The sequence below is a fragment of the Gossypium raimondii genome, chromosome 5 (assembly GCF_025698545.1).
Source record: "Gossypium raimondii isolate GPD5lz chromosome 5, ASM2569854v1, whole genome shotgun sequence".
NCBI classification, from domain to species: domain Eukaryota; kingdom Viridiplantae; phylum Streptophyta; class Magnoliopsida; order Malvales; family Malvaceae; genus Gossypium; species Gossypium raimondii.
Genome location: NC_068569.1, coordinates 27,566,394 through 27,592,495, shown reverse-complemented (window position 1 = coordinate 27,592,495; position 26,102 = coordinate 27,566,394). Strand labels below are relative to the sequence as shown.

The window sequence follows — 26,102 nt, the reverse complement described above, 5'->3', positions numbered from 1 at the left end:
CTGGTAAAATGAAGCCAGAAAAAGACTTGAACTACAAACTTATTGGACATTATCCTTTAAAGGTAACTATATGAACTAACAGGATTAAATTCGTGTTCTAGGATCAACTTAATGATCATCTCAACTGGGAACAAAATCCCGAAATTCACGAGAAAAGATCATTTAAATCATTTCATATACTCTTAAGTAGTACAATGCATGTATAGTTATTAGCATCGGCCTTGCTCTTGAATACATGTTACAGCAACTAAATCAAGGAATGGACATGATTCTCTACCAACATATAATAATATGTTAATCCTACACAGGAGAGCCGCCAGTAGTCCTTGAACTCGTTATTTCATCCGATTACCCTATGGGCAGAGTAAAAGGAGATGATTAAGCTTTGAACTATTCCAACTTACCAGCTAATGCAGCATCCTCATCTTCAGCATCAAATTCTTGCTCGACGCCCTTTACCTGTATCAGGATAGTCCGTAAGGAAACCAGTTAGAAAGGATGCTGAGTTCTAGATCTACTCGATAATTCCCTGACAAATTAACAAGCAAGCTACATGTGGCTATCTTTGGGGAAAATGACTTGCTCGAAATCAATAGAATAAGCTAGTAAAGCAATAATATACACTTTTACGTCCTAGAACAGTGTATGCTTTGAAATTCAAGAATGGAATGAGAGACAAAGTCAATTGTCTGCACGATTATTTAAGTCAAAATAGAGCACACGCATACTTGTTAACAGATTGTGACGACTGAATCCCTCAGAACAAAGTTTCACTAACTAAAAGATAACAGAATATCAGATATATGACAAAGATGCTGCCATGATATGCATAGACATCAGCGAAACCGTCATTATTCAAATTTTGAGCACAACCAAAAACAGTAGACCCGCTATTCACCAACACTATGGCTGCATTCTGATAGGAATCTGCCTACAACAGATACAGCTAGACAGTGATATGGCACAAACAAGGTTAATTTGACCTATAAAACTTATTATCCAATCATTTTTAAAATTTTGATCATATTAACATTAGCATGCACTACCCGAATATTTATCCTTTTCTATTTCCATGATTCAGTGTGTATTAAACACAAACAAATTCAAACCAATCACTCCCCTTTTTAAATATGGGTGAATTATGCTATTCTCTCCATCCATATTCGTACCAAATAAATTCTGAATAAAGTATAAGGACGGTCATTAGATATTACCTCAGGAACATAATGCATTAGCATATTTTCAATGCCGGATTTCAAAGTGACGGATGAACTGGGGCAGCCACTGCATGCTCCTTGCATTTTCAATTTCACTATTCCTATGTCTCTACAAATGTGAACAGGACACGTTCAATCAATGATAGTACAAAAAAGAGAAAAAACAAAGAATGCGTAGATATCAGAAAATAATTTAAAACAAATAAGGATAAAAGGAAGTTTACGGATCAAATCCCCGATATTCAATATCCCCACCATCATCTTGTACTGCTGGTCGAATTCGAGTCTCCAACAATTCTTTGATCATTGCAACTGTTTCAGAGTCATCCTGCATCATGCAGTAGCATTTACATGATTGGTTCACAGACCTTCATAATTCTGAGGTAGTGTTTCTGATAAAAAAAAGATACTGACGAAGCAAGTAAGGAGTGATATTCTCCACAAGTAGAGAAGATAAACACATCTATTTTATTTCCCAGTCAAACAATGTTCGATAACTGATATTACTCTTCCATATTTTTTCCTTCCACACTAGTACATTTTCACTTCCTTTCATCTTCAAATATAATTCTTCTTTTGTTCTCCCACTAGCTTATTCTAAGATTAAAGATACATATGAGAATAAAACACCAAATAGGGGAGAGTATCTGGTCATTTTGGTTTATTTGGATTAAAAAAATGCAAAACCGAACGAAACGACCAAATATTCATGATTAACCAAACTGACCGAAATCAATCTAAGGAACGAAATAACCAAACCAAAATCAAATGGTTTGATCTGTTCAGTTTTGTCTATTTGCAACTTTGAGAGAGCTGCTAGAAAATCTTTGGGAGTATGCAGTGAGAGACAGAACAAGGGCAACAGAAACTAACCAAACAGAACAACTCTACCAAGAAAGACTTGTCTAGGTTTCTTTTTTTCTTTTTTTTTTAAATCAGGAACATAAGAAAGCTCTTAATTGCTGTCTTTTGTAATTTTACAAGTATCTATAACTTGACACTCTTAAGCCAAGTAGGAATATCCAGATTCCAGAGAACACAGATACAAAAAATGGCCATAAATAAGACAACGAACATTTAGAAATGCAGAGGCATATAAAGTATCGCAATATGAGAAGCAGGCCAGTGGGCAAATGAGGCAGAAGGCGTGAAGGAATGAGTGAGGTTGAGGCTGTGAAGTCGATGCACTGGCCAAAGAGGGACTGAAGGTGAGGGCATGAAGAGGCAAAGACAGCTAGGCAGAGTTTGGAACAGAAAGAGAAAAGAAAGAAGATAGAAGGGACTATAGACGGGTTTTTTTTCTGTTTTAGGTACTAATTAGGTTTGGGTTGAATATGGTGTAGCAGTTGTATGATTATGTGTTGGTCCGGTTGGATATGGGTAGCACAACAATTCCATTAATGGGTTGGGTTTAAGAACATAAATAAGATATACAATTTTTTTTTATTAGGTGGTGGTTTGTTTGGTCAGTTTGGTTTTAAAAATAGAAAAGAAAAATAACCAAATAAACCTATTTAACCCGACTTAACAAACCAACCTCTACCCAAAACGACCAAACCAAAGCAAATGAGCCATCTAGGGTCTGTTTCAGTGTTTTATTTGGTCATTTTGTGTTTTCTATTTTTTAAACCAAACTGAAGAAAATTAAGTAACTAGGCTCCAGTTCAGTGTTTTAGTCAATCCAACTGACTTTTGCTCAGTCCTACAAAAACCTATAAAACATATGAAAGGAGAGAGAATGGTTTTGCAGCAATTGCAGAAGGATCATGCCTAAATAGTGCAATTTGAAACTTCTTTCATTGGCTATGACATAAATTTTAGACACAAGATAAGCTCAAGCTGAAAAGCAAATGCCTATTTCATTCAATCTGTGCCTTCTTCAAAGCTTTGAAAACATGATAGCACAGCACAAAGTTTCAAAGAAACCGCCCATCTTAAAAAAATCAGATAGAAGGTGAGAAAAGCAAGAAGTTATGGCAGACCACATCAAACAGCCACAGCCAACAAATAGATTTAAACTCTTCAAAACATAGGAAAAACTGAAATTAGAAAAATTACCTCATGGATAGCAGTGTCCATGGATGATGCAGTTTTTGAGTCTAGAAACAATGGTTGTCCGGAGGAATAAAAGTCCATAATAGCAGCAAAAATTTCTGGCTTGAGGAGATCCCAAGAAGCATCATCAGATTTTGTTACAGTGATAAAATCAGATCCAAAGAAAACTCGAGTGATACCTGCATTTCAAGGAAACGAGATTAAATTCATCCATTCACCAATCAAAATATAATTGAATATTCAATTCAAGTAATTGCAAAAACACTTTGATAGAGTTTGAAACATGACAGATAAAAAATAGTAGCATCTTCATCCAACTTTTAATTTCTAATTTCATTTCAAGTAATACCTTAATCAATTAATTAAACAAAAGAAATGGTTCAGAAATTTTGTTGTGATGGAAGCCAACAGAAATGAATCAATTTTGTTTCTATTAAGATATCCCCACTTTCCTGCAATACACCGTTATATGATACTCCTTTAAAACATTTTACAATGGTTGGGCAACAAAAAAGAATCATGCAGCTATTCAAAACATCTTTCAAAGAAGACTAGCATTCTTCTTCACAACTTTTCTGATCACATGCTCTATCATAAATCAAACCTACGTGACCTATACATTATAGTTATTACTCACAAAGCCTGCGACTTTTCCTGTGGTTCTTTCTACACCGATGACAACCTCCAAAATGGTTAAAGAAAACATCAAAAGAACAGAACTAAAGTACTATAACTGGAAGAGGAAAAATAGGCACAACAGGATTAAACCAGATTCACAGCAACCTGAAAATCCCAATAAACATGAACAGACTCGATCAAAATCTTCAACTCAAGACTAGAGTACAATTCAACTAAAGACAGGGAACACCAAAAAGCCAAATGTTTCTAAAAGCTCTCTTTCCACAAACAGGCAAATCCCTCTATATGATGCTTAGTAACTCATTCTTTTCTTTTTCGAAGTCCAGTAATGGAACTAAATTGAGAAGAAAATAGCCAGGTCATTCCTTTTCCAAATAATTTATAATATATTTACTTTTGATTGGAAAATTAACCATTCACAATATGTATGTTCTTGCCATTCATCCCCCTCCAATCTTAAAACATTCATTTACATTTCAATTTGAACCTTAAGAGTTAAACATTAAGAAAGGAAGAATAAACATATGAAATGCAAGCTAATGAAGCATAAGCTAGCAATTCTACGCTCAAAACCATCAGGAGAACAACTATCATTTTTACCCTTAAAACTTCATCTGGGTATAATCACTTGAAAGTTAGTCTAGATTACAAAGGTGTAAGCTAGTCACTCTTACTAACTACATGCAACATTCAAATTCGACTCAACAACCATCAAGTCAAACTGAAGATCACATAGCTTAGTATTCTAGAGAGCTGATTTTGAGCAATTTAATCTAGTTTAAAAGCAGCTAGCAATCCTAAATCCATCATGCATTTCTATTTAATATGATTCTTACAAATAATGTATAAACAGATGAATAAGAGAAATAGAGCTCAAAATCCCAAAATAAAAACCAACCCAGGTTTTACTTTCAAGATAATCAAGCTTAACCAAATGATCTCGGGAAGCTTTATTAGTTCACCAACTGTGACATCGTTGTAAGATTTAAAACCTGATTGACCAGAAGCCAGTTCACCTTGGCCCTTTCCATTCCTTTTCGATATTTTGGTACTATATGAAATTGCGTCACACAATGAGAGGTAGCCCTCTCTCATCCCATAATCCGTAATATAATAGCCATAGTTTCATTTCTACTCAGACAACATGACATATATAGCGGTACAATAGATTAGTTCTTGCAGTCTAAGATCCTCACTCTCCCTCTCATTCAACTGCAACTTGACAGGGTAAGCTTCTTACCGTCAATTCCATACAAGGCCTTGGCCAATGGTGAATTCATTGCAGAACGGGCATTTGGGAAATCAGCACTCCCGACTTCCATCACCGCTTTCCCTGGATAAAACATCAAAGAAGAAGGATTGGGTGTTGATTGAGTTTGAATAAACATGCTTCTCCTTTGCCCTGCAACCCGAAAATAAAAAAGTGAAAAAACCCATCAGATTACTGAGAAACAAATTCGACCCCAAAGGCAAAAAGGACAATAAGCAAAGACAAAACAAACAGATGAACCTATAAAATGGTTCCACTTGAGAGATGGCAAAGATGCTAAAAACTCAGAATTGGAGGCAAGGACGGAGCTTGGGTTTCCGACCGCCAGCAAGGACGGCGTTCTTGAGGAAGAGAACATGAGGCGACGAGAAATTAACTCGGAAGGGGCGACCGATCGGCATGTTTGCCGATGAGATAGAGCTCGACTAATCAATCTTCCCACTCCTTTCATGGAAACTACCCTCTTTCTCAAGTAAAATTCGAAAGGCGCCTTCGGCTATCAAGTTGAGAATTCGAGACCTGATAATGGCCGGGTCGGGTTCAAAAGTATTCTAATTTTAATTCTAATATCTAGAGCTGTGCATGGGCCAGGTCGGGTCGGGCTCAACTAAAAATTTAGGCCCGTTTTTTAGGCTCGGTCTTAACCCGAAAAATAGGCTTAAAATTTTGTTTAAGCCCGACCCAGATAAAAATATTAAAACTCGAGTCTAACCTGTTCCGCCTATATTAATTTATATATTATTTTCTATATAATTTTAAATATAATAAAATAAGTTTTATACAATATCCAAACAATAATAACATAATAGTAAAATGGTAGCAAAATAGAGAGAAAATAATAAGAAAATAATATTAAAAAACAAAAAAATAGATTTTTTTCCTTTAGTGAATTCGGGTCGGGCCGGGCCCAAACCAAATATGTCTTACCCGAGGCCCTGCCCTTTTTTTAAACGGGCTTTTTTTTGTCCAAGCCCATTTTTCAAGCTTATATTTTGCCTAAATCCTTTCACATTTCGGGTGGGCCTTCGAGCTGGGCCGGGTGGCCCGACCCATGAACAGGTCTACTAATAACCAAGTTTAGTTGGCCGAGTATGAAATTACTGTCTCTTGTATTTGGATTTTAACATTCTCATCATTTTTAATCTTATATTATAATAAAATATAAATTTTAAGATAAAATTATATTATATTTTAACACGCAAATAAAAATATTTCCTTTCTTTTTTCTCTTTTCCTCTCATAAATTTGAAAAATCAAAATTCGTAACCTCTCTTCCCAATTTTAACTCTATGTCTCTCCTGTATATTCATTTTCTCTCCAGTTAGTTTTTCAACTTCTAGTTATATCTTCATATTATTCTGTGGTTTATAGCATTGAAAGTTTTTTTTCGATATCTGTTGTAGACTTCATATTTGTTAATTGTTGTAGATTTTTTAAAATTAAGGTTTCATGTTGTTAACATTCGTTTTTGTTTTATATAAATGTTGTTTCAATTGTTATGAATCTTTATTTAATTAATTAAGGAGAATATAGAGAGATAAGTAGAAATTAGAGCTCTTGTATAATAGCCATCATTGTCATCTCTTCCTTTGTGTTGCATTGTTCGTAAGTTCAATTAACTTTTAAATCCCAGATTTCTTTTTGTTATGAGTTTAATTTATTTTGTCAATAACAATTACTAATGCTTATCCGATTAATCTAATATCATTGCTATAGATTGAAGTTTGAAGCTTGTTTATTTTATTGTTTGTGATTTAAATTATTGTTTCGATAGAAAATTTCACTAAAGTCATTGCTTTCAACCAAATTCTTTTTTTCTTTACAGGATTTTAGGTTATTCTTTTCAATTATTAGGATTATATTAATTTGGCGAACTAACTTGTTCTTTAGCATTCTCTTAATAGCTAATTAATTATTCGATTAATGGGTCCATATTTTATAACAAAGACAATATAGTAAAATTTGCTTTTAGGTTTTCTTATATTCAGTTAACCAAATATCTGAATCTTACATTTTAATTAAATGAACCAAACAAGGTAATCTCACATCTCACTTGCAATCTTACATTCTCGTAATCCTTTTGCAGAATGTAATCTAAGATTCAACAAACCAAACGTTCCATAGTGTATTCAAATAGGCATTTTAGGGGTGCTAGAATCTTCCTACAGATAATCATACTCCTGAATCCATATTTGATAATGAGACCAAGCCATAGTTTTAAGGTTTATTCATAATTACACTAGTCCCTATACTTTTTTTTGGAACAATTTAATTTTTTTGAGTGAGGCGAGCTTGTGGACTAGTTTTAACAAATGTAAAGCATAGAAAAACTACGTAAAAGAAATGAAGAAGGGAGAATAACAAAGGGAGAAACATAAAAGAATGGAAAAAAATGAAAGTTAAAAGAACATAAAAGAAAAAAAAATAAATTGCTCAAAATTAGAATTTAACCTAAAATTTTCATTTGAAAAGATGATTTAACGTGCCACGTTAACTTATCGTTACATGGTTAAAGGTAATTAACGACTCAGTGACTAAAATGTTACAACACGATAACGTAAGTGACTAAAACATAACATTTCAAACATAAGTGACTAAAATGTAACCTGAGACAAAATAAAAGTGACTATTTTGATAGTTTATCCATTTTGGAATTTTGGGAAAAGCTAACCCTAAAGAAGAGGAAGTTTAAATCAATCTTGAATTTTAGCAATTAAGGTGAGTTTTGGTTTAGATTTTTTGAAATCTTTATGTTTTAATCTATTTTTCTTAAAACTCGTCTATTTTATTTGGGTTAGCTTTATAGTTTGTCAAATTCCAACAACTTTTGATGAGATTCCGATGACATTGCTCACAAATATTACGTCGAGGAACATGTTCATGAATAAATAATGTTCATGGATAATAAACAAGCAAATAAAACATAAACATATATCTTAGGGTCCGTTTGATTACATGTAAAAAGTTTTACGGAAAATGTTTTATGCATTTTTTTTGTGTTTGTTTCACTGAAAATAGTTTGGTTAGCAGCAAATGACTTACAAGTCAATGTAAAATAAGCCATTTTTCTTGTAAAATGACTTACCCTTTTGAAAAACATAAGTCATTTTCCGAAAAAGAGTTCATCTATAAATAATTTTATTTTATATAAAAATTAATTTAATTCAAGCTTAATATTATTATATTGATAATAAATTTTATTTTATTTTTAAAATATTTAAAATTATTAAAATATTATATTTTCAATATTATTAAACATACATATTTAATTGTTTATATTTATTCATATAATAAATATAATTTATTATAATAAATTGTTTAATATTTCAATTTTATTTTAATAATAAATTTTAAAACAATATTTTTAAATAATATTATTCACGTATTATTGAAAATATTCAATATTAATATTTTAATAATAAATATTTATTACAATTATAAATATATTAATAATAAATGTCTTGTAGTGTAAATGTTAAAATATGTCATAAGTCTATGTACACTTCATAGATTTGCAATTTAGTCATTGTACTTTTATTTTTAAGAATTTAGTCCCTTTACTTTTTAAATTTGAAAATCTAGTCCAATTATTGACATCGTTAAATTTTCTTGTCAATTTTGTTGATGTCACATTTTAAATAAAAATACTCACTTGGTAGTCATGTAATTAAAAATAACATTGTAATGAACCTGAATTTAACATAATATTTTTAATATATGTAAAAACAATGTAAAATATAAAATTATAGATAAAAATAAATTCAATTAAACAATAAAAAATCTCAAATGTATGTTTGTTTCATTGAAAACAACTTTTATGAAATATTTATATGAAATCTACCAAACAATGAAAATATTTTACATGATTCATCCAAACACCAAAATATTAAATTTTCCATAAAAATAAATAATTTTCCAGAAATTATTTTTCAAAGTCATTTGCAAGTGAAACAAATTGAGCCTAAATTTTTGATATAAAATAATCAAATACAAGGATTAATAATTATATTATAAATAAAATAAGCACACAAACAAATAATTGAATAATAAATGAGCTTTAAATGATTTATTAAATGAGTTTAAACAAACATAAACGAATTTATTCATGAACGTAACTGAGCTGAACAAGCTTTATTTGTGTTCGATTTGTTTAAGATACATGCCTTAAAATAAACGAAAATAAACGAACAAAAATCGAATTGTTCATAAATTGTTCATCGAACACTCTATTCATTTATAGCTCTGCATGGAACTTTTTTAACGAATATAGTTAGGGGCTAGCATGATAGATGGAATGAAAGTAGAAGGACCAATGTGGCCAAAGAGGGAATTTCATTATGATACAAGGATCACAATAGATATTAAAGCAACTAAAAAGGGTTAAGAAACAAAAAATAATTCAAAGTTGAAAGGATAAAGAAAAGCGGTATGATTACATTATAGATTTTTTTCTTGTGTGCTAAGGAAATTGTATTATTATTATTATTATTATTATTATTATTTGTGATGGATTGTAAGCATAAATAAAATTTTATGAATTTAAAATAACTGATCGAAATTGTGGATAAATTGATGTAATAATCAAATGAAAATAATAATAACACGTGACTAAATATTAATCACATCCAACCACTTCTATTGCTATTGAATTAAATAGGTTAAATTCTTCTATTAGTCCTTGTACTTCACCAAAAATGTAGATTTAGTCATTGTACTTTAATTTGGTCATTTTAGTCCCTATATTTTTAAGTTTTAAAATTCCAGTCCTCACCAAACTAGAATTGTTAAAATCATTCAATTAAGTTTTGCTATTTCCTAAATATGAAGTGGAAACATATTATAATATGTGTAATACCATGTCAATTTGTTATTTCCTTATATTACTCATTAAAATTTAATTAATGGATTAACAATGGTCTTTTGCATCAATATCATAATTTTAAAATTCAAAAATATAAGGACTTAGAATGATGTAATTAGAGAATAATGACTAAATCTATAACTGTGCGCACAATACATGACTAGTAAGTAGTAATTGAACTTAACCAAACAGATTTAACATCCACTGTTTGGGTCAATACTTTAAAACTTCAAAATTCAAAAAGTACAGGGACTAAAATTGACCAATTCAAAAAGTATAGGAACTAAAATATATCAAATTAAAGTACATGGACTAAATCCATAACATTTATAAAGTACAGAGACTAATAGAAGAATTTAACCAATTATAAATTAGCTTGTATTAAGCTACCTTAGGTATATTCGTATCCTAATGAGTGAACTGAATATAGGCTACGCAATTCAACATCTCATCTTATCTTAAAAAGAACTCACCTAATCTCCTATTTCCAAGTTGCTATTTGTATAACATAACTGTTGGTGACCAACAATTGATTGCACAAGTCAGAGGTGAACAAAACTTTTTTTTAGGAATCACTATTAAATTATATATTTTTATGATAATAAAAATATAATTTTATTATTTTAATAAAATTTAAAGAATTAAATTAAAAATTTATCATTTTTGAATGATCAAGTGTAATTCTACCATTACAATTTTAAAATTTTATAAATTATAAAAAATTTTAAATAGAAAATCTTTCATTTTAGAAAGACTGGACCTGTCAACCCTTGGATTCACCACTGTACCAAGAATTACATAAATAAATTAAGAGATATTTTAGGGAGAAAATCAATGATAGATGAAGAATTCACGAAAAGATTAATTACAACTGGAGATAGGAAAATGTTTAGTTTTCAAATCATAATAGTTATGTTTGTTTTGAATTTGATATTGATTTGGGATAACAAAACTTTTAATTAAGTAGTTTAATTTAGGTTAAGAGAAAGGATGTAGACATGAGCCCAACCCCTTTTTATCTTTAAAACAAACAAACATTTATTACTTAAAAACAAAACAATATGATAATAAAAGGGATTTAAACATTCAATTCTAGTATAGATTTATATAAGAAAATAAAAGATGAAAGCTTAAATTCTGCCATTATTTCTTGTATTTTGTAAAAGTTGTGGATTTAGTTTTTATATTTTTATTTGATCAATTTTAGCTCTTGCACTTTTAAATTTTTGAAATTTTAGTCTTGAAGAATGAGTTAATTTTAATTACTAGTCTTGTACTATTCACACGTTATAAATTTAGTCCATTGCCCTGTACTCTTCAATTTTAATGCAAATGATAGTCATTAATTTATTAATTAGATTTTTAGTTAGTAATATGTGGAAATAATAAGTTAACATAACATTACACATATGACAAAATGTTTAGCGATCAAATTTTGGAAATAGCAAACTTTGCTTAATAAATTTAACAAATTATTGTTCAAGTGATGACTTAAATTTTAAAATTTGAAAAACACAATGACTGAAAATAATTAAATAAAAGTGTAAGGATTAAATCCATAAATTTTACTAAGTATAAAGAATAATAACAAAATTTAACCAAAATAAAAGAAACCAAAAGTAGAGTCCTTAAATGAGGATTTGAAAGCATATAGTAAGAGTATTGCACACTTGTTTCTCTTCCTAAACATGTGTTTGCAATGGTTCTCAAACTCCTTAATGAGAGTCCCAAGGCTAATAATTGCAGTGACAGCTTAACTTCAAGTTTTGTATACAAGTGAATAATTATAAATGAAGAAAAACAAACTCACGTCAATAACTTTGATATCAACACTAATTTATTACTGAACCAATGGTGTGATCCACGATTCAAATTTTACTATGTTTGCATTTTTATACAAAAGAAGTCCATCATGTAGGGCCTGTAAATTTGGCATCAACACTTGTGGTGCAGGGGATTTGCCTATACGAGCCGGCGATCCAGCTATCAATTTAGTCCCTCATACTTGTTCCCCTCCCTAAATTTCTTTACGAAGAATCATCCGTTTACCCTCAACCGTCGCCGAGGCTAGCACTCGTTGAATGCATGGAACTCACTTCCCCGCTAGATGATTGCCCCAGAAACACCCAAATTAGCCTCTAAGCCTAACATTGAAAATTCAGGCATTTATTTATTTATTGATCTGTGTGTACCTACTTGTTCCATTTCTTTATTTTTTTAAATAAAAAGTCTAATTTAAATATACGAGTAAATATTTGATACATTATTACTATATTTTTTTTGGTAGATTATAATAACAGAGTAAAGCCTGAACAATAAATACGACTAGTAAGATTCAAACCCAAGTCATATTTGGAACGGTAAACACCCTTAACCATCAGACCATCACATAAAATTCAATACTGTATTTTTTATTCCATTAACAATTTTAAAAAGATTATAATATATTTTAATATTTTACTATACTCCGTAGAATACTTATTAACTCTTATCTTAATTATAGTCTAAAACCTAACTTAACCCCTAAATGTATACATCCATTTGGTTTATCATATCTTAATTCTTCTGGAAATCATAAGAAGAAAAAAAATTATAAAGAAAAAAAAACCTAAAATTCTATTAAAAATATAAAATTACTGCATTTTAAAAATATGCAGGATACAAAGCACGTTTTTCAAACTGATGTAATGAGCGATAATGGCAAAGCAGAGGTTTGACCAAGTAAGCTGTGTTTCGACAAATAATTTTAGTTGTTTAAGTGTTAACACAAACGTCTTCTAGACGATCCCCAAGAGTTGAAGGAGTTAGACATCAGGACGCGTACAATACTATTTGGTGCCGCCCCCATCGTATGAAGAAACTTCCTTTTCTTTTCTCTTTTCAAAGTCAAAATTAACCCCAACATTAGTATATACTTTCTTCGAATTTTTCTTTTTCTTTTACTTTGATTTTTCTTTTCTATTTTCTTTCCTCTTTAATTGCTACTGCCTAGCAATCTTCTCCCAAACCCCCATCTACAATTATCTATTCTTCTTTTGCTTTTTTGTTCGTTTTTTTTTTCTCTCAGATCATAAATTATTTTTTGTTTAGAGAAGTAAAAGGTTGATCCAATGAGTTCCAGTACGCCATCATCTAGCGCTGGAGGTGTTGGATCCGCTGATTCTGCTGCTCCTAGAAGAAATTCCAAGCGACCCAAATGTAATCTCCTTTCTTTTCTTCTTATCGCCTGCGTAGTTTGACTTTGCTACTTATTTTAGCTTTTCTGCGATTTATCATCTTTTTTTTTCTTTTTTAAATTCTTGTATTTGCTCTAGTTTTGCTGCGTGATTGTTTGTCTGTTTTGTGTTTTTTGTTGTTAGTTTTGTGTTATAATTTGTTCCAAAGTTAGATTTCAAATCCTTAGATTTATAATTAGGGCTTATTGGATTTACTGGTATTATTAATCAAATCTAACTGTTCATCAGACCCTGATATTGCCTTTTGTGCTTGTAATTTTAGATATTAGAACTGAAGAATAAGTTATCAAATCTTTTGTTTCAGTAGCTCTTGATTGTGATAATAACCCCTTCTTTTATCTGTTTGATTTTCATCTCAGACTCTAAGTTCACTCAGCAAGAGCTTCCAGCTTGCAAGCCAATCCTCACGCCACGATGGGTGGGTTTTTATTATTTCGAGTCCATAAACAATGGTTTCGTTGCAATTCGATGGCATTTCTGGAAAACTGTTTTTGTTAAATATGGCTTTTCTTGTTATGCAGGTCATATCAGCCTTTATGCTTGTTAGCATTGTCTTCATTCCTATTGGAGTGGTCTCTCTGTTTGCTTCTCGAGATGTATGATTATAAGATAAAAAAAAAAAAAAAGAATCTTGCAATATTCAGTTGTCTTCCTTTTTATATTGGTTAAGCGTTCATTTTCATTTTTCTTTATCAGGTCGTCGAAATCATTGATCGGTATGAAACTGCATGTGTACCGGACGGCTACAAAAATGATAAGGTCACATTCATACAAAGTAATTTGACCAAACAATGCAACAGAACATTGACAGTAAGTTTCTTATACAGCTTCTCTCATCAGAACATCAAGTGATGAATGCATGATATACACAAGCAAGCGCATATTAAAGAAATCAAATCCTGGAAGTAACTCGTAGTTATCTAACTATGGTTTTAGGGAATAAATTGACTGCTTTGCTTATGTCCTTTATGCAATCAGGCATATATAAAGAAATTAAATTCTGATAAGACACTCTCTTCCAAGTCCCAACCATGGTCTCAGCGTCATTATATTAGCATATCAATAATCAGAATTAAATCCTGCAGGCAAATGAAAAATAAATATATCTTCTTACCATTCTCTTGTTGCTTTTACTAGGTTAAGAAGCGAATGAAGAAGCCTATCTATGTCTACTACCAACTGGACAATTTCTACCAGAATCATCGGAGGTATATCTTTTCTACCTTCACTATAAGTTTTGCTCTCCATTATGTGCTCTATTGCATGCTGGCTGATCTTTAAAATGATGTTAAGGATATCCTTTTTTTCATTAGCAGACATCATGCAATGTTTTAACTAATGGACCAGAAGTAGTTTGTCAAAATGTATAATAAAAAAATATTCAATGAATGAACCACATTCTTCAGATTTTCTCTACCTGTAGTTTGAAAATATTACATCTTTTAAGGAATGGTGGGATCTAGGATTTATGAAGGAATGGTAGTAATTAGATCTTTGAAAACTTTATGCATTGATGGATTCTTTGATTGGTTTGAGATGTTCCCTTTGGTGCACTAAAAAAAAAAATATTTTGAACTATTCTCATGCTCTTCTTCTGGGCTTTTAAATTTGCTTGTGTGCATGATTTCGCTTTTCCATTGGTTTGATGACAATCCATTGTCTTCAGCCCTGCATTTGTTGTATTTATTTTGAGCCATGTCAACCTCTTGCTCCTTTTCCTTTTTCCTATTCCCATTTTTGGAAATGCATTTATTTATGATGATTCTTTCTCATCAAGTTTGATGATGGCTTTCTATAACTCAGGTATGTGAAGAGCCGAAGTGACTCACAGTTGAAAGAAAATAGCAGTTGGGATGATGTTAGTTCTTGTAAGCCTGAAGATACGTCTAATGGCCAGCCAATTGTTCCCTGTGGTCTTATAGCTTGGAGTTTATTTAATGATACCTATAATTTCTCCCTCAACGATCAGCAATTGGCGGTGAACAAGAAGGGCATCTCCTGGAAAAGTGATAGGGACAGTAAATTCGGGAAAGATGTATTTCCCAAAAATTTTCAGAATGGAACTCTTAAAGGTGGTGCAACGCTTAATCCATCTATCCCGGTAAGCTTTCATCTTCAAATCTGGCATAATTTAGTTTACTGTTTTATTTTCTAAACTATTTAGTTTCTTCAACTAGTGATGTAGAATTCGAAAAAAAAAAAATTGGAATAAGCACCAAGGAAATACTATGAACTTTCAAATGCCAAATCCCGGAACTCAAATCTCAATTTTCATGAAAAAAAAACACCCACGTGGTTGCAATTTTTTTTCATTGAAGGAGTATTTGTTTTATTGTTGAATTCCTTCCTGCATACATTGAACTACTGCCTAATTTATCCAGTTCCTTCTGTATAACAGTTAAGTGAGCAAGAAGACCTCATTGTTTGGATGCGAACTGCTGCGCTGCCAACATTTAGAAAATTATATGGGAAGATTGAACAGGATCTCCAACCAAATGATCAAATACATGTGACATTGGATAACAACTACAATACTTACAGTTTCAATGGCAAGAAAAAACTAGTGCTTTCAACTACTAGCTGGCTTGGTGGAAAAAATGACTTCCTTGGCATTGCTTATCTCACTGTTGGCGGGCTGTGCTTCTTTTTGGCTTTGTCTTTCACTGTTGTCTACCTTGTCAAGCCAAGGTAATTTCTTTGGTCATTTTCATAGGGTGAGTTTAGATGGGCGGTGCGTTTACTTACGTTTTGTGTAAAAACAGCTGTGGCGGTGAGATTAGATACTGTAGCGATATTGTAGCGTGAGACAAAAAATAAGCTAAACGCACCGCACTCAATCGCCCATCCAAACCCACCCATACTACCCATAGTCAAACGGCATCTAGACTTCAAAATATTATCGAAGGTTGCTGTTATCTGTTAATAATTTCTAGTAGCTGAGGAGGTGAAGCTAACATCTTAGTGATACAAATGAGGCTAGGATGTTTAGGGTATTTGCAAGGTATCATAGCATCTAAACCCTAAACTTGTAGAATTTTTTTAGCCATATTTTTCTCTACAATTTAGCATAGCTTTGTCCCCAGTCTTTTAAGCAGCATTTTCAAGTCTACCTTCTCTTTTTTCCTTTGAACTTGAAGCTAACATGTTAGCGATGTAAATTAGGCCAGGATGTTCTTTTTAAAACAAGTGAACTGTATCCATTTCTGACATTTACTCATATCCAGCATTCACACCCAAGTCCGAGTATCATAATATAATATTGGGTAGTTGTAACTGATGAGGTATTGTGATCATTTCAGGCGACTAGGAGACCCATCGTATTTGTCATGGAACAGAAATCCAGGAGGACATTAAGCAATTCAAGAAGAACCTGGAACCTCTTATCACCAATGGTTACAGTTGGGTTGATGGGTTGATGTATTAAAATGGCCTATATATATATATATAATATAGTTTGTGTTTGCCTGATACATTTGTGTATTTTAAACCCTAGGAACAATGACAGATTTTTATGTAAAATTTCAGCAACCCCCCGGCACAAAGATATTCAATCTTGCAACTATTAAGTTTCATGTTTGGTTCATTTTTTAAATGCGAAGGGAAAGTAAGGCATATTCACTAAATCCTTGTATTTTTCTTAACCCATGGAGGGACAATAAAGAACACTCGATTAAGCTCGTGACTTAAATTTGTACAAAGATGTTATGTTTTGGGTACAAGCTTAAACGTTGAAGCTGTGCCGATATAAATTTTATTCACTTTTAGTATGAATCATTATAATTATAACATGAAAAACCACCAACATTGTAACACAAATCACTAATCTCAAACTTCAATACCAGTTAATTGCACTAAGAAAATTTCAAATTCAGTCCCAAACTTCACTATATTTCCAAACTATTGAAGATCAATAAGTTCTTTCTATTATTAAACTGTTCTAAATTAATCTTAAACATTAACGTGTTTTAATTACATTTAAAACCTTCAAAATCATATATCAATAATTTTTATTACTAAATCGTTAATTTAACTACTAAATTACTTTATGTGACATAATTTAAAATAAATTATTTCGACTATAAATATTTTAAAATAAAACATTAAAAAAAGGAAAAGTAAAATGTTGCCATTACTTAAAAAATTAAAACTAAAAACAAAGAAAAGTGAAGGGTGGAATTTCTTTTCTTTTCTTTTTTTGTTTTACGACGACGTTTTATTTTTCTTTTAATTTTTCATTTAACTTTTCTTCCATTTTAATGTTTTATTTTCTTTTAAAATTTCATTTTAATTTATTCCAAACAAGATTTAACGATTTTAACAATAAAATGGTCTAAATAATATAACCTTGATAGTTTAAATTGTAATTAGAATCTTTTAAAGTTTGATGACCAATTTAAAAGAGAATTATATTTTGAAAATATATAATTAACTCTTTTAAAGAAATCAGTTATTTAACAAAGCAAAGGCCAAAAGCAATTTGGTGAATAATCAAATATTGACACGATCGAATATATAATTTTGAAAGGATTGGGGAAATTCACCAAATTTAGACTTTTTTTTTTTATATAATTGGGGAGGAAAATGAGATTGCTCAGAATCAAATCCAAACTCTTATGTCTATAAGATATTATTTTTGTGACCGGATCAAGAGATTGTTGGGTAGGCTTTTATGTAAAATATTTTCTTTATGTTTATTTAATATTGAGAGTTGTAGGTGACATTAGTACAAGGAATTACAATTTTAAGTGTTAGCAGTCAAGTTGATGTAATAAACTCACACCTCCTTTTGCAGCGCCAAATATCTGAAGATATTTTGCCAAAGAATAAGTTAAAAGGAATCTGAAGATATTTTATGCAAATAAATTTGAAAAAGAAAAAGAAATCTGAAGACATTTTATAGAAAAGAACAAAATTTGAAACAAGTAATGCCAACTATTTCAAAATTGGTTAAAATAATTATAAAAATTCTCTTAAATTTCGTAATTTGTTCAAGTATGTTTCTATATTTTATTGCTCCCAAACAAACCATTTAATTTTTAGTTTGTATTTAAATAAGTCCTAAATATATATTTAAATGCCAAATACAACTCATATTTTAAATGAGTCTAACTTTTTGTTGAAGTTTATTTTTAAATTTAATATTTTTATCCCAACACTCTTAAATATCAAATTAAATTTTGGGCTTAAACAGTAACCCGTCCCATGAATATGTTTGTTATTCAGTAGTGAACTTAAAATAGAATTGTTTAAGTTCCAAGCAATCTGCCCCACTTTAGACTAAGCTTGGACCTAGATTTTTCAGCCTGAGCAGGCATGATTTATTTCATTATTTATAAAAAATAAAAATGATTTTACGTTATTATTTATAATTTTATAATTAAATTTAAATAAATAGATTATTATTTTTAAACAACTAAGTAGATCATTTGGGCGGGTCAAGCTCCAACTATGGTATGAATGAATTTTTTTTTAAAATTGAGCTTCAGCCTAATTCAATCATAATCTCTCTATGCCTTTACAGCTACTCTACGTTGTAAGACATTATTCTAAGGATCCACTTCAAACATCTCTATATAAGCTCCTCTCATAAGTAAAAATATTTATTTTTAAAAATACATGTAGAGAAATGAATTATTTGTGAAATTCTTGATTGATTGTATTGCTGTGAAAATGTTACAATTTATACAAGTGTTGCAGCCCGTGTAAGTTGCTGAAAATCTGTTGCAGAGCAGTACATCAAGCCTAGAAAAAAGGAGAATAAGCTGACTGAGTAACCATCTAACTAATTACAGAATTATTGACAAAATTAAAATAAGCAACGCTATTAGCCCCCTTCAAGCTGGAGAATGTAGCGAAGCTGTTCCAAGCTTGGAACGATTAAGCTGAAATAGGACAGCAGCTAAGGCCTTGGTAAAAATATCAGCCAGCTGATCTTTGGAGGTGCAAGGGAGAAGTTTGACAACACTTAATTTGACCTTTTCACGAACAAGATGGCAATCAATTTCAATGTGATTGGTGCGTTCATGGAAAATCGGATTGGCTGCAATTTGAAGAGCATATTTATTGTCACAGAAGAGAGTAGTTGGACACGAGGATGGTACATGCAAGTCGCGCAGTAGGAAATGGAGCCATTGAATCTTGCAAGAAGTTGAGGCAAGTGCACGATATTCAGCTTCAGAAGAAGAATGCGAGACCGTGCATTACTTTTTGGCTTTCCAACTGATAAGTGAATCACCAAGAAAAACACAAAACCCCGTAACGGATCGCCGAGTATCCGGACAACCAACCCAGTCAGAATTACTGAAAGTTTTTAACACGGGAGAAGTAGCAGAAGGAAAGAAAAGACCAAGGTCGGAAGTACCCTTGATATAGCGAAGCACGCGATGAGCAGCCTGCAAATGCAAAATTGTCAGACAGGCAAGAAATTGACTCAGTTGCTGTACAACAAAAGAAATGTCTGGCCGAGTCGATGTCAAATAGAGAAGACGACCAACAAGTCGACGATAGATAGAACCATCCTATAAGAAAACATGAGAAGCATCATGAGAAACTTTGGTGACCAGTGATGTTTGGACAGGTTTGCAATCAGAAAAACCAGCATCGAAAAGAATATCCAAAACATACTTCCGCTAACAAAAGTGGATACTACCCTAAAAATATCTCAAAACATTGAGATCCTTGATTTGAAAAGCATGATTCAAAAACTACTTGACACGAGCAAATTTAGATAGATCATTGCCGGTAAGGATAACATCGTCAACATAGACAAGCAACGCTATAAAAGAATCAGTAGAAGCACGCACAAACAAGGAAAAATCACATGAAGATTGCATATAACCAAGTGATAGAAGTGCAGAAGTGAGCTTTGAAAACCATTGCTGACCTACTTGTTTCAAGCCATAGATAGATTTAAGCAACTTGCAAACTTTACCGTTTGCACCATCTTCAAAACTTGGAGGCACACGCATATAAACTTCTTCATGCAAGTCACCATGTAAAAACGCATTATTAACATCCAACTGATGCAAATGCCATTGGCGAAAAGAAGCCAAGGCAATCAATAAACGTACTATAGTCACTTTAGCAACAGGCGAGAAGGTATCAAAATAATCCACGCCTTCAGTTTAAATGTAACCTTTGGAAACTAAGCGTGCCTTGTAACGTTCAACTGTGCCATCAGCTTTATATTTAATCCGATACACCCATTTGCAACCAATGACTGACTTCTGAGGAGACAAATCCACAAGAGTCCAAGTGCTGTTTTGCCTGAGTGCAGAAATCTTAGCTTGCATGGCTTCCCTCCAGTGAATGTGTTTATTGGCTTGGTGAAAAGTCTTAGGCTCTTGAGAAGTGAGAAGAGATAAAGTAAAATGTGAATGAGAGGATGATAAATTTGACAAAGGAAGCATGGATTTACCTGGATGTGGAGGCGCAAGAAGATTGGTAGCAGCTTTGGTACAAAAATAGTGATAGCCACCAAGACGCGAAGGAGGTTTCCTAACTCTCGGAGGTCGAGCAAGAGGAGGATGGGGTGAAGGAGGAAGAGGAGGTGTAGGACCCGAAGCGAAAGCATCATATTGAATGGGGTTTTCACGAATCATGACAGAAGAGGAGTCATGTGCAGGAGAAGAAATATGAGAATAAAGAAAAGAATGTTCATGAAAAATGACATGTCGAGATACAAAAATGGCATGAGTGTGAAGATCAAACAAGACATACCCTTTAACATTAGGTTTAAAACCAAGAAAAATACATTCACGAGCACGGGGAGTAAACTTTGTACGATGAGCTTGTAAGGTCGAAGTAAAAGAAAGGCAACCAAAGACCTTTAACGAATCATACTTTGGTTTTGTGTTATGTAATTTTTCAAAAGGAGTGGAATTGGATAGAAGCGGTGTTGGAGTACGATTGATAAGGAAGACCGAATGTAAAACAACGAAGCTCCAAAAAATTTTTGGCAAATGAGCAAGAAATAACAAAGCACGAGAAACATTAAGAATATGCTGGTGTTTACGTTCGACGAGACCATTTTGTTGAGGGGTTTCGACACAAGAAGTCTGATGCAGAATTCCTTTGGAAACATGGAACGAAGAAATTGCAAATTCATGACCATTATCGGTTCGAATGACCTTAATTTTAAGGGAAAATTGGGTTTCAACAAGAGAATAAAAAGATAGCAGGTGAGAGCGTGCTTCGGATTTCGATTTCAAAAGAACGATCCATGTAAAACGGCTAAAATTATCGACAATAGTCAAGAAATAACGATGGCCGGTAATTGAAACAATGCCATTCGGTCCCCAAATATCAATATGAATTAAATCAAAAAGAGCTTTAGAACTAGATTGACTAAGAAGAAAAACAAGCTTCTTTTGTTTAGCTAAGTGACAAGTCTTACAAGGAAAATTAGCAACAAAGGGAGAAGAGGAAAGATTCAAATATAACGATTTTAATCTGGAGTCAGACAAATGCCCAAGGCGATGATACTAGAGGGACGCAGGAGAGACAGACGTGACTGCAAACACCTTGGTGGAAGGAGATGGAGTGGGAAGGACAGGCAACTCAAGGAAATAGAGACTATTGAACACTTTAGCTGTACCAATCATCTTCATAGAGGGAAGGGCCTGTATACAACATGAATGATTAGAAAAGCGAAAAAAAATGGCAACTGGAAGGTAGCTTGGGTAATAGACAAGAGATTAAAAGAAAATTATGGCACATATAAAACATAAGTGAGATAAAAATTAGTTGAAAATATAACAGTGCAAGAGAAATTAGCAACAGCATGTGTACCATTCGGTAAAGTAATAGAGATCGGTTTAATTTTGGTATAAGAGGCAAAGAGAGACAAGTTATGACAAATGTAGTCTGTGGCTCCAGTATCGGCAATCCAAGAAAAAGAAAAAAGGGAAGAAATACCTTCAGTCGATTCAGGAGTTTCAACGAGAACCTGATTGGTAATATAGGAAGACTGGGAGGAGAGGGGAGCAAAGCCAAAAGCTGCTGAATTTGCACAGAAGTCAAAGCAACATTAGAGTCAATGGAAACGCTCGAGGAAGATTCAGAAGCCGATGTAACCTTCTCATCAACTGCAAGGTTAGCACATGAGGTTGGCCGCTTGCTCTTGTAGCTTGGAGGATAACCGTGCTTCTTGTAACAGATGTCAATCGTGTGGCGAGAGCCACCATAATAAGTGCACTGGCCGCTATCAACAGAGGATTCATTTTGAGGCTTGCGGACGGAGGAGGGCTGGCGAACAATGTTGCTGGTAAAAACCTGAGAAGAAACTGGTGTTAGCTGCCTCTCTTGTTGCATCACCATAGAGAAAGCCTTAATCAAAGAATGCAAGGGATCGATCAACATAATTTGAGAGCGAACGCCAGCAAAACAGTCATTAAGACCCTTCAAGAATCAAATCACGCAATCATTTTCGTGATAACGACGAAGGATAGTGAGAGCCCCGCAAGAACAAGGATGATGGCAAGAGCAGGAAGGAACAGGCCAGGATTGAAGCAATTCATCCCAAAGAATCTTTAAATCAGTGAAGTAATCGGTGACAGTACGATCACCTTATTTTAAAGTGAAGATTTCTTCTTGCAAATCTGAAATGCCAAACACATCGCTTTAAGAGAATCTTTCACGAAGATCTCGCCAAATCTCATAAGTGAAATCAATCCACATGATGCTCGTAACAATGGCAGGGGAAATGAAATGATGCAGCCAAGAAATAACCATGGTATTGCAACGTTCCCAAGCAGGAAAAAGGGGGTCGGTAGCGGTATGAGCTTGAATCGTACCATCAACGAATTTAAGCTTGTTCTTGGAAAGAAGCATCATACGCATGGCACGAGCCCAACAGTGATAGTTGAGACTTGTGAGCACGGGAGAAACAAGAACGAGGGCAGGATTCTCATTGGGATGAAGAAAATATGGGCTGGAAATGTTAGCCAGATCATCGAGACTCATAGCTTCAAAGAGGAAGAAGAAGAAAAAGAAAAAGAAAACATCTGATACCATGAAGAGAAATGAATTATTTGTGAAATTCTTGATTGATTGTATTGCTGTGAAAATGTTACAATTTATACAAGTGTTGTAGCCCGTGTAAGCTGCTGAAAATCTATTGCATAGTAGTATATCAAGCCTAGAAAAAAGGAGAATAAGCTGACTGAGTAACCATCTAACTAATTACAAAATTATTGACAAAATTAAAATAAGTAACGCTATTAATACGGAAGATTAAATACTAAATTCGTTCCGGTAGACACCTTGAAAAATAAAAAAAAACATATTTTCTCTATAAATAAATATCAATGCTTAGGGAAATGGAAAGTCTGCCTAAGTGGTTGGGTTTTGCAGTCTTCTTTTGGTTTATTTATTGCTTTGTCGGGTGTTAATATCTGTTTTAGATTTGGACTGATTTTATTTTGTTATTTTTGTTTGGACTTTTCCTTGTTCTTTGGGCCTGTTTAGTTTTTGGGCTCTGTTTTTCCGTGTGCGTTGGGTCTCTTCAATTTTTTGGGCTCTGTTTTAATTATGAAATCCAACCATTCTTCCTTAAAAAAAATCATGGGAGAACTAAGATGTCCATTAAAATTTTATTCATTACTAAAATAACAAAGACAAACAAAGTGCACAATAGACACTACTCAAAGCTACTAACAATCCTTGTGTAATAGGAATCAAATTTAATTATTTTAGCGTAAAATATAAAAGGCTATTATTTGATATATTTTCAGTGAAAAGTATATATTTATTGAATAGAAGATATGACTATATATTTGGATAGTTATGTCTTTATAAAGAGACATGAAAACTCCTTGAAATAGGAGTGGAAATTCATTTGTATGGTACATAAAAAAAACATTAAAAGTTTCTTTTTATCCTCATCCATCTTAAATATTTCCAGATTGTTCTATAGAAAATTACTGTAGAAGTTTATTATAGAAATTGATACTCTTGCTATGCTCCACTCAATGCTCAGTGGACTATTTTCGTCCTTGCAAAATGTCGATAACCATTGAACTTCATTGTATCATCAAGGTTTATTTGTCAGTAACTCTCTTGCTCACCAAAATATAGGTGGGGGCAAATAAAACCTTAAATATAGTAGAATGGCTACATGCCTTGAAGCTTTCGATTAATTTCTTATAAGTTCATTTTTATCTCCACCCGCCAACAATTTTAAAATTATATTTTCACAATTTATGAGAAATTAAAGAAGGTTTATTTGTTCACCACGCATTTATATGCCACTACTAGCATGGTACTATGAGGATGGCTATTGAAAATTGTGGTTGCATTAGGATTAGTAATCTTGTCAAATTTTGATTTAGAAGAAATCTTTATCACGAGGAAAGGTAAGTCAAATATATTATTTTACTTGTGTTGGATTTCAAAAGTTAAGTTATATTGATAGTAATCATATTATACAAAAGTATGATTGTCTCATGGATTATTTATTTGATAGAGATTAAATACTAGTTTATCATATGTATGATATTTTTAATATGCATAGTTTTGTTTGATATAGAATTATATAATATATATGATATGTATATATTTTTACAATCATGAAAAGAGAAAGAAATGAAGTCAAAGAAAATTTTAAGCAATGCAAGGAAATGATGTTTCGGTTGGTGCCTTAAATCGAAAACATATTCTTGTTCAATGATTTGAAATCCTAATAATCATGTTTATTTGGTAAACTTCCAAATGTGAAAAGTTATGATTTTTCAAAAGGTACTTATGTACTAATTGATACATTATATATAGATGTTTGGTAGGAGTTGAAATAATTAATCCATTCCATCCAAATTATGAGTTAAATTTTTCAATACAAAATTTTCTTTATTTCTCATGAACTTGAGATATTTAATGTTTTGCTTTATTCGGTCATGATATTTGTAACGGCATTTGAGACATTATTTAAGTGTATTAATCGATAAATGATACCTTGAATCGGAGGTTATCATATAGATGATCATATAATATGAATTATCTTGGTTGATTTAAAATAACCATAGACTAAAAAAATGTGCAATCATATATAAAACCATTTAGGTTATGGTATAAGGTTTGGACTAGAAGTGGCTTTGACAAGAAATGAAATAAGTCGATGCAATTTGCATGGTTAATTTTTCTTGTTAAAGTAGCATTAGCTTATATATATAATAAGATCACTGTTCTGATATGAATCTTCTAGTGAGAATGTGAACGTGATAATCATATATTTGAAACTGGGATCAGATTGTGCATATTTATGATGGTGCACATAGTTTTATATATGACTTATATATGATCTATTGTCTCATGATTCTCTAAAATTTTGAGATATAGTAAATTTGCTATAAATCAAAAGATCTCATGAGTATAAAAATAGCAATATGATTGGACATGATTTTGACCATAGTAAAAGATTGGACAACTAGTGGTCCTCAAATATGATTAGGATCTAAAATATATGAAACACCCTTATATGTATATGGTTTTAAAAAAAGCCATGTTATATTGACTATGACAAGAAGCTACAAAAATAGCAAATATGTTATCTTGTTCCATCAAGAGATTTGAGGCCTCTTTGTAATAACTTACTTGGTGAAAAGACATGATAATAACAATAAAGTGATCATTGTGAATTGATAATCATTCAATGGATATTCTTAATAGCATTCTTTTGCAAAAGAATGGATAATGAACATGATATGGATGTTGGTCTTATAAACTTTCAAGACAAATAAATATAAAGTTTCACCATGTGATACATAAAATTAACATAACTAGCTTAGTATAACGTTAAGGCTTAAGTTCAATGAGATAAAGTATATCAT

General features: G+C 32.1%; 2 protein-coding genes across 2 annotated transcripts; one reads left to right on the top strand and one right to left on the bottom strand.

Moving 5' to 3' along the window:
- Positions 1-144: 144 nt before the first annotated feature.
- Positions 145-5,717, bottom strand: LOC105770703 (nifU-like protein 4, mitochondrial). Its single transcript, XM_012592021.2, has 6 exons — positions 5,422-5,717; positions 5,152-5,313; positions 3,276-3,451; positions 1,442-1,545; positions 1,215-1,326; positions 145-459 (listed from the first exon to the last, which is right to left on the bottom strand). Exons 1-6 carry the CDS (start codon positions 5,630-5,632, stop codon positions 391-393), a joined length of 834 nt encoding a protein of 277 aa, XP_012447475.1. The 5' UTR covers positions 5,633-5,717; the 3' UTR covers positions 145-390.
- Positions 5,718-12,733: 7,016 nt separating this feature from the next.
- LOC105770701 (ALA-interacting subunit 3) lies at positions 12,734-16,901 on the top strand. Its single transcript, XM_012592017.2, has 9 exons — positions 12,734-12,891; positions 13,133-13,240; positions 13,638-13,696; positions 13,800-13,874; positions 13,975-14,088; positions 14,416-14,486; positions 15,082-15,379; positions 15,677-15,966; positions 16,578-16,901. Exons 2-9 carry the CDS (start codon positions 13,153-13,155, stop codon positions 16,630-16,632), a joined length of 1,050 nt encoding a protein of 349 aa, XP_012447471.1. The 5' UTR covers positions 12,734-12,891; positions 13,133-13,152; the 3' UTR covers positions 16,633-16,901.
- The last annotated feature ends 9,201 nt before the right edge of the window (positions 16,902-26,102 follow it).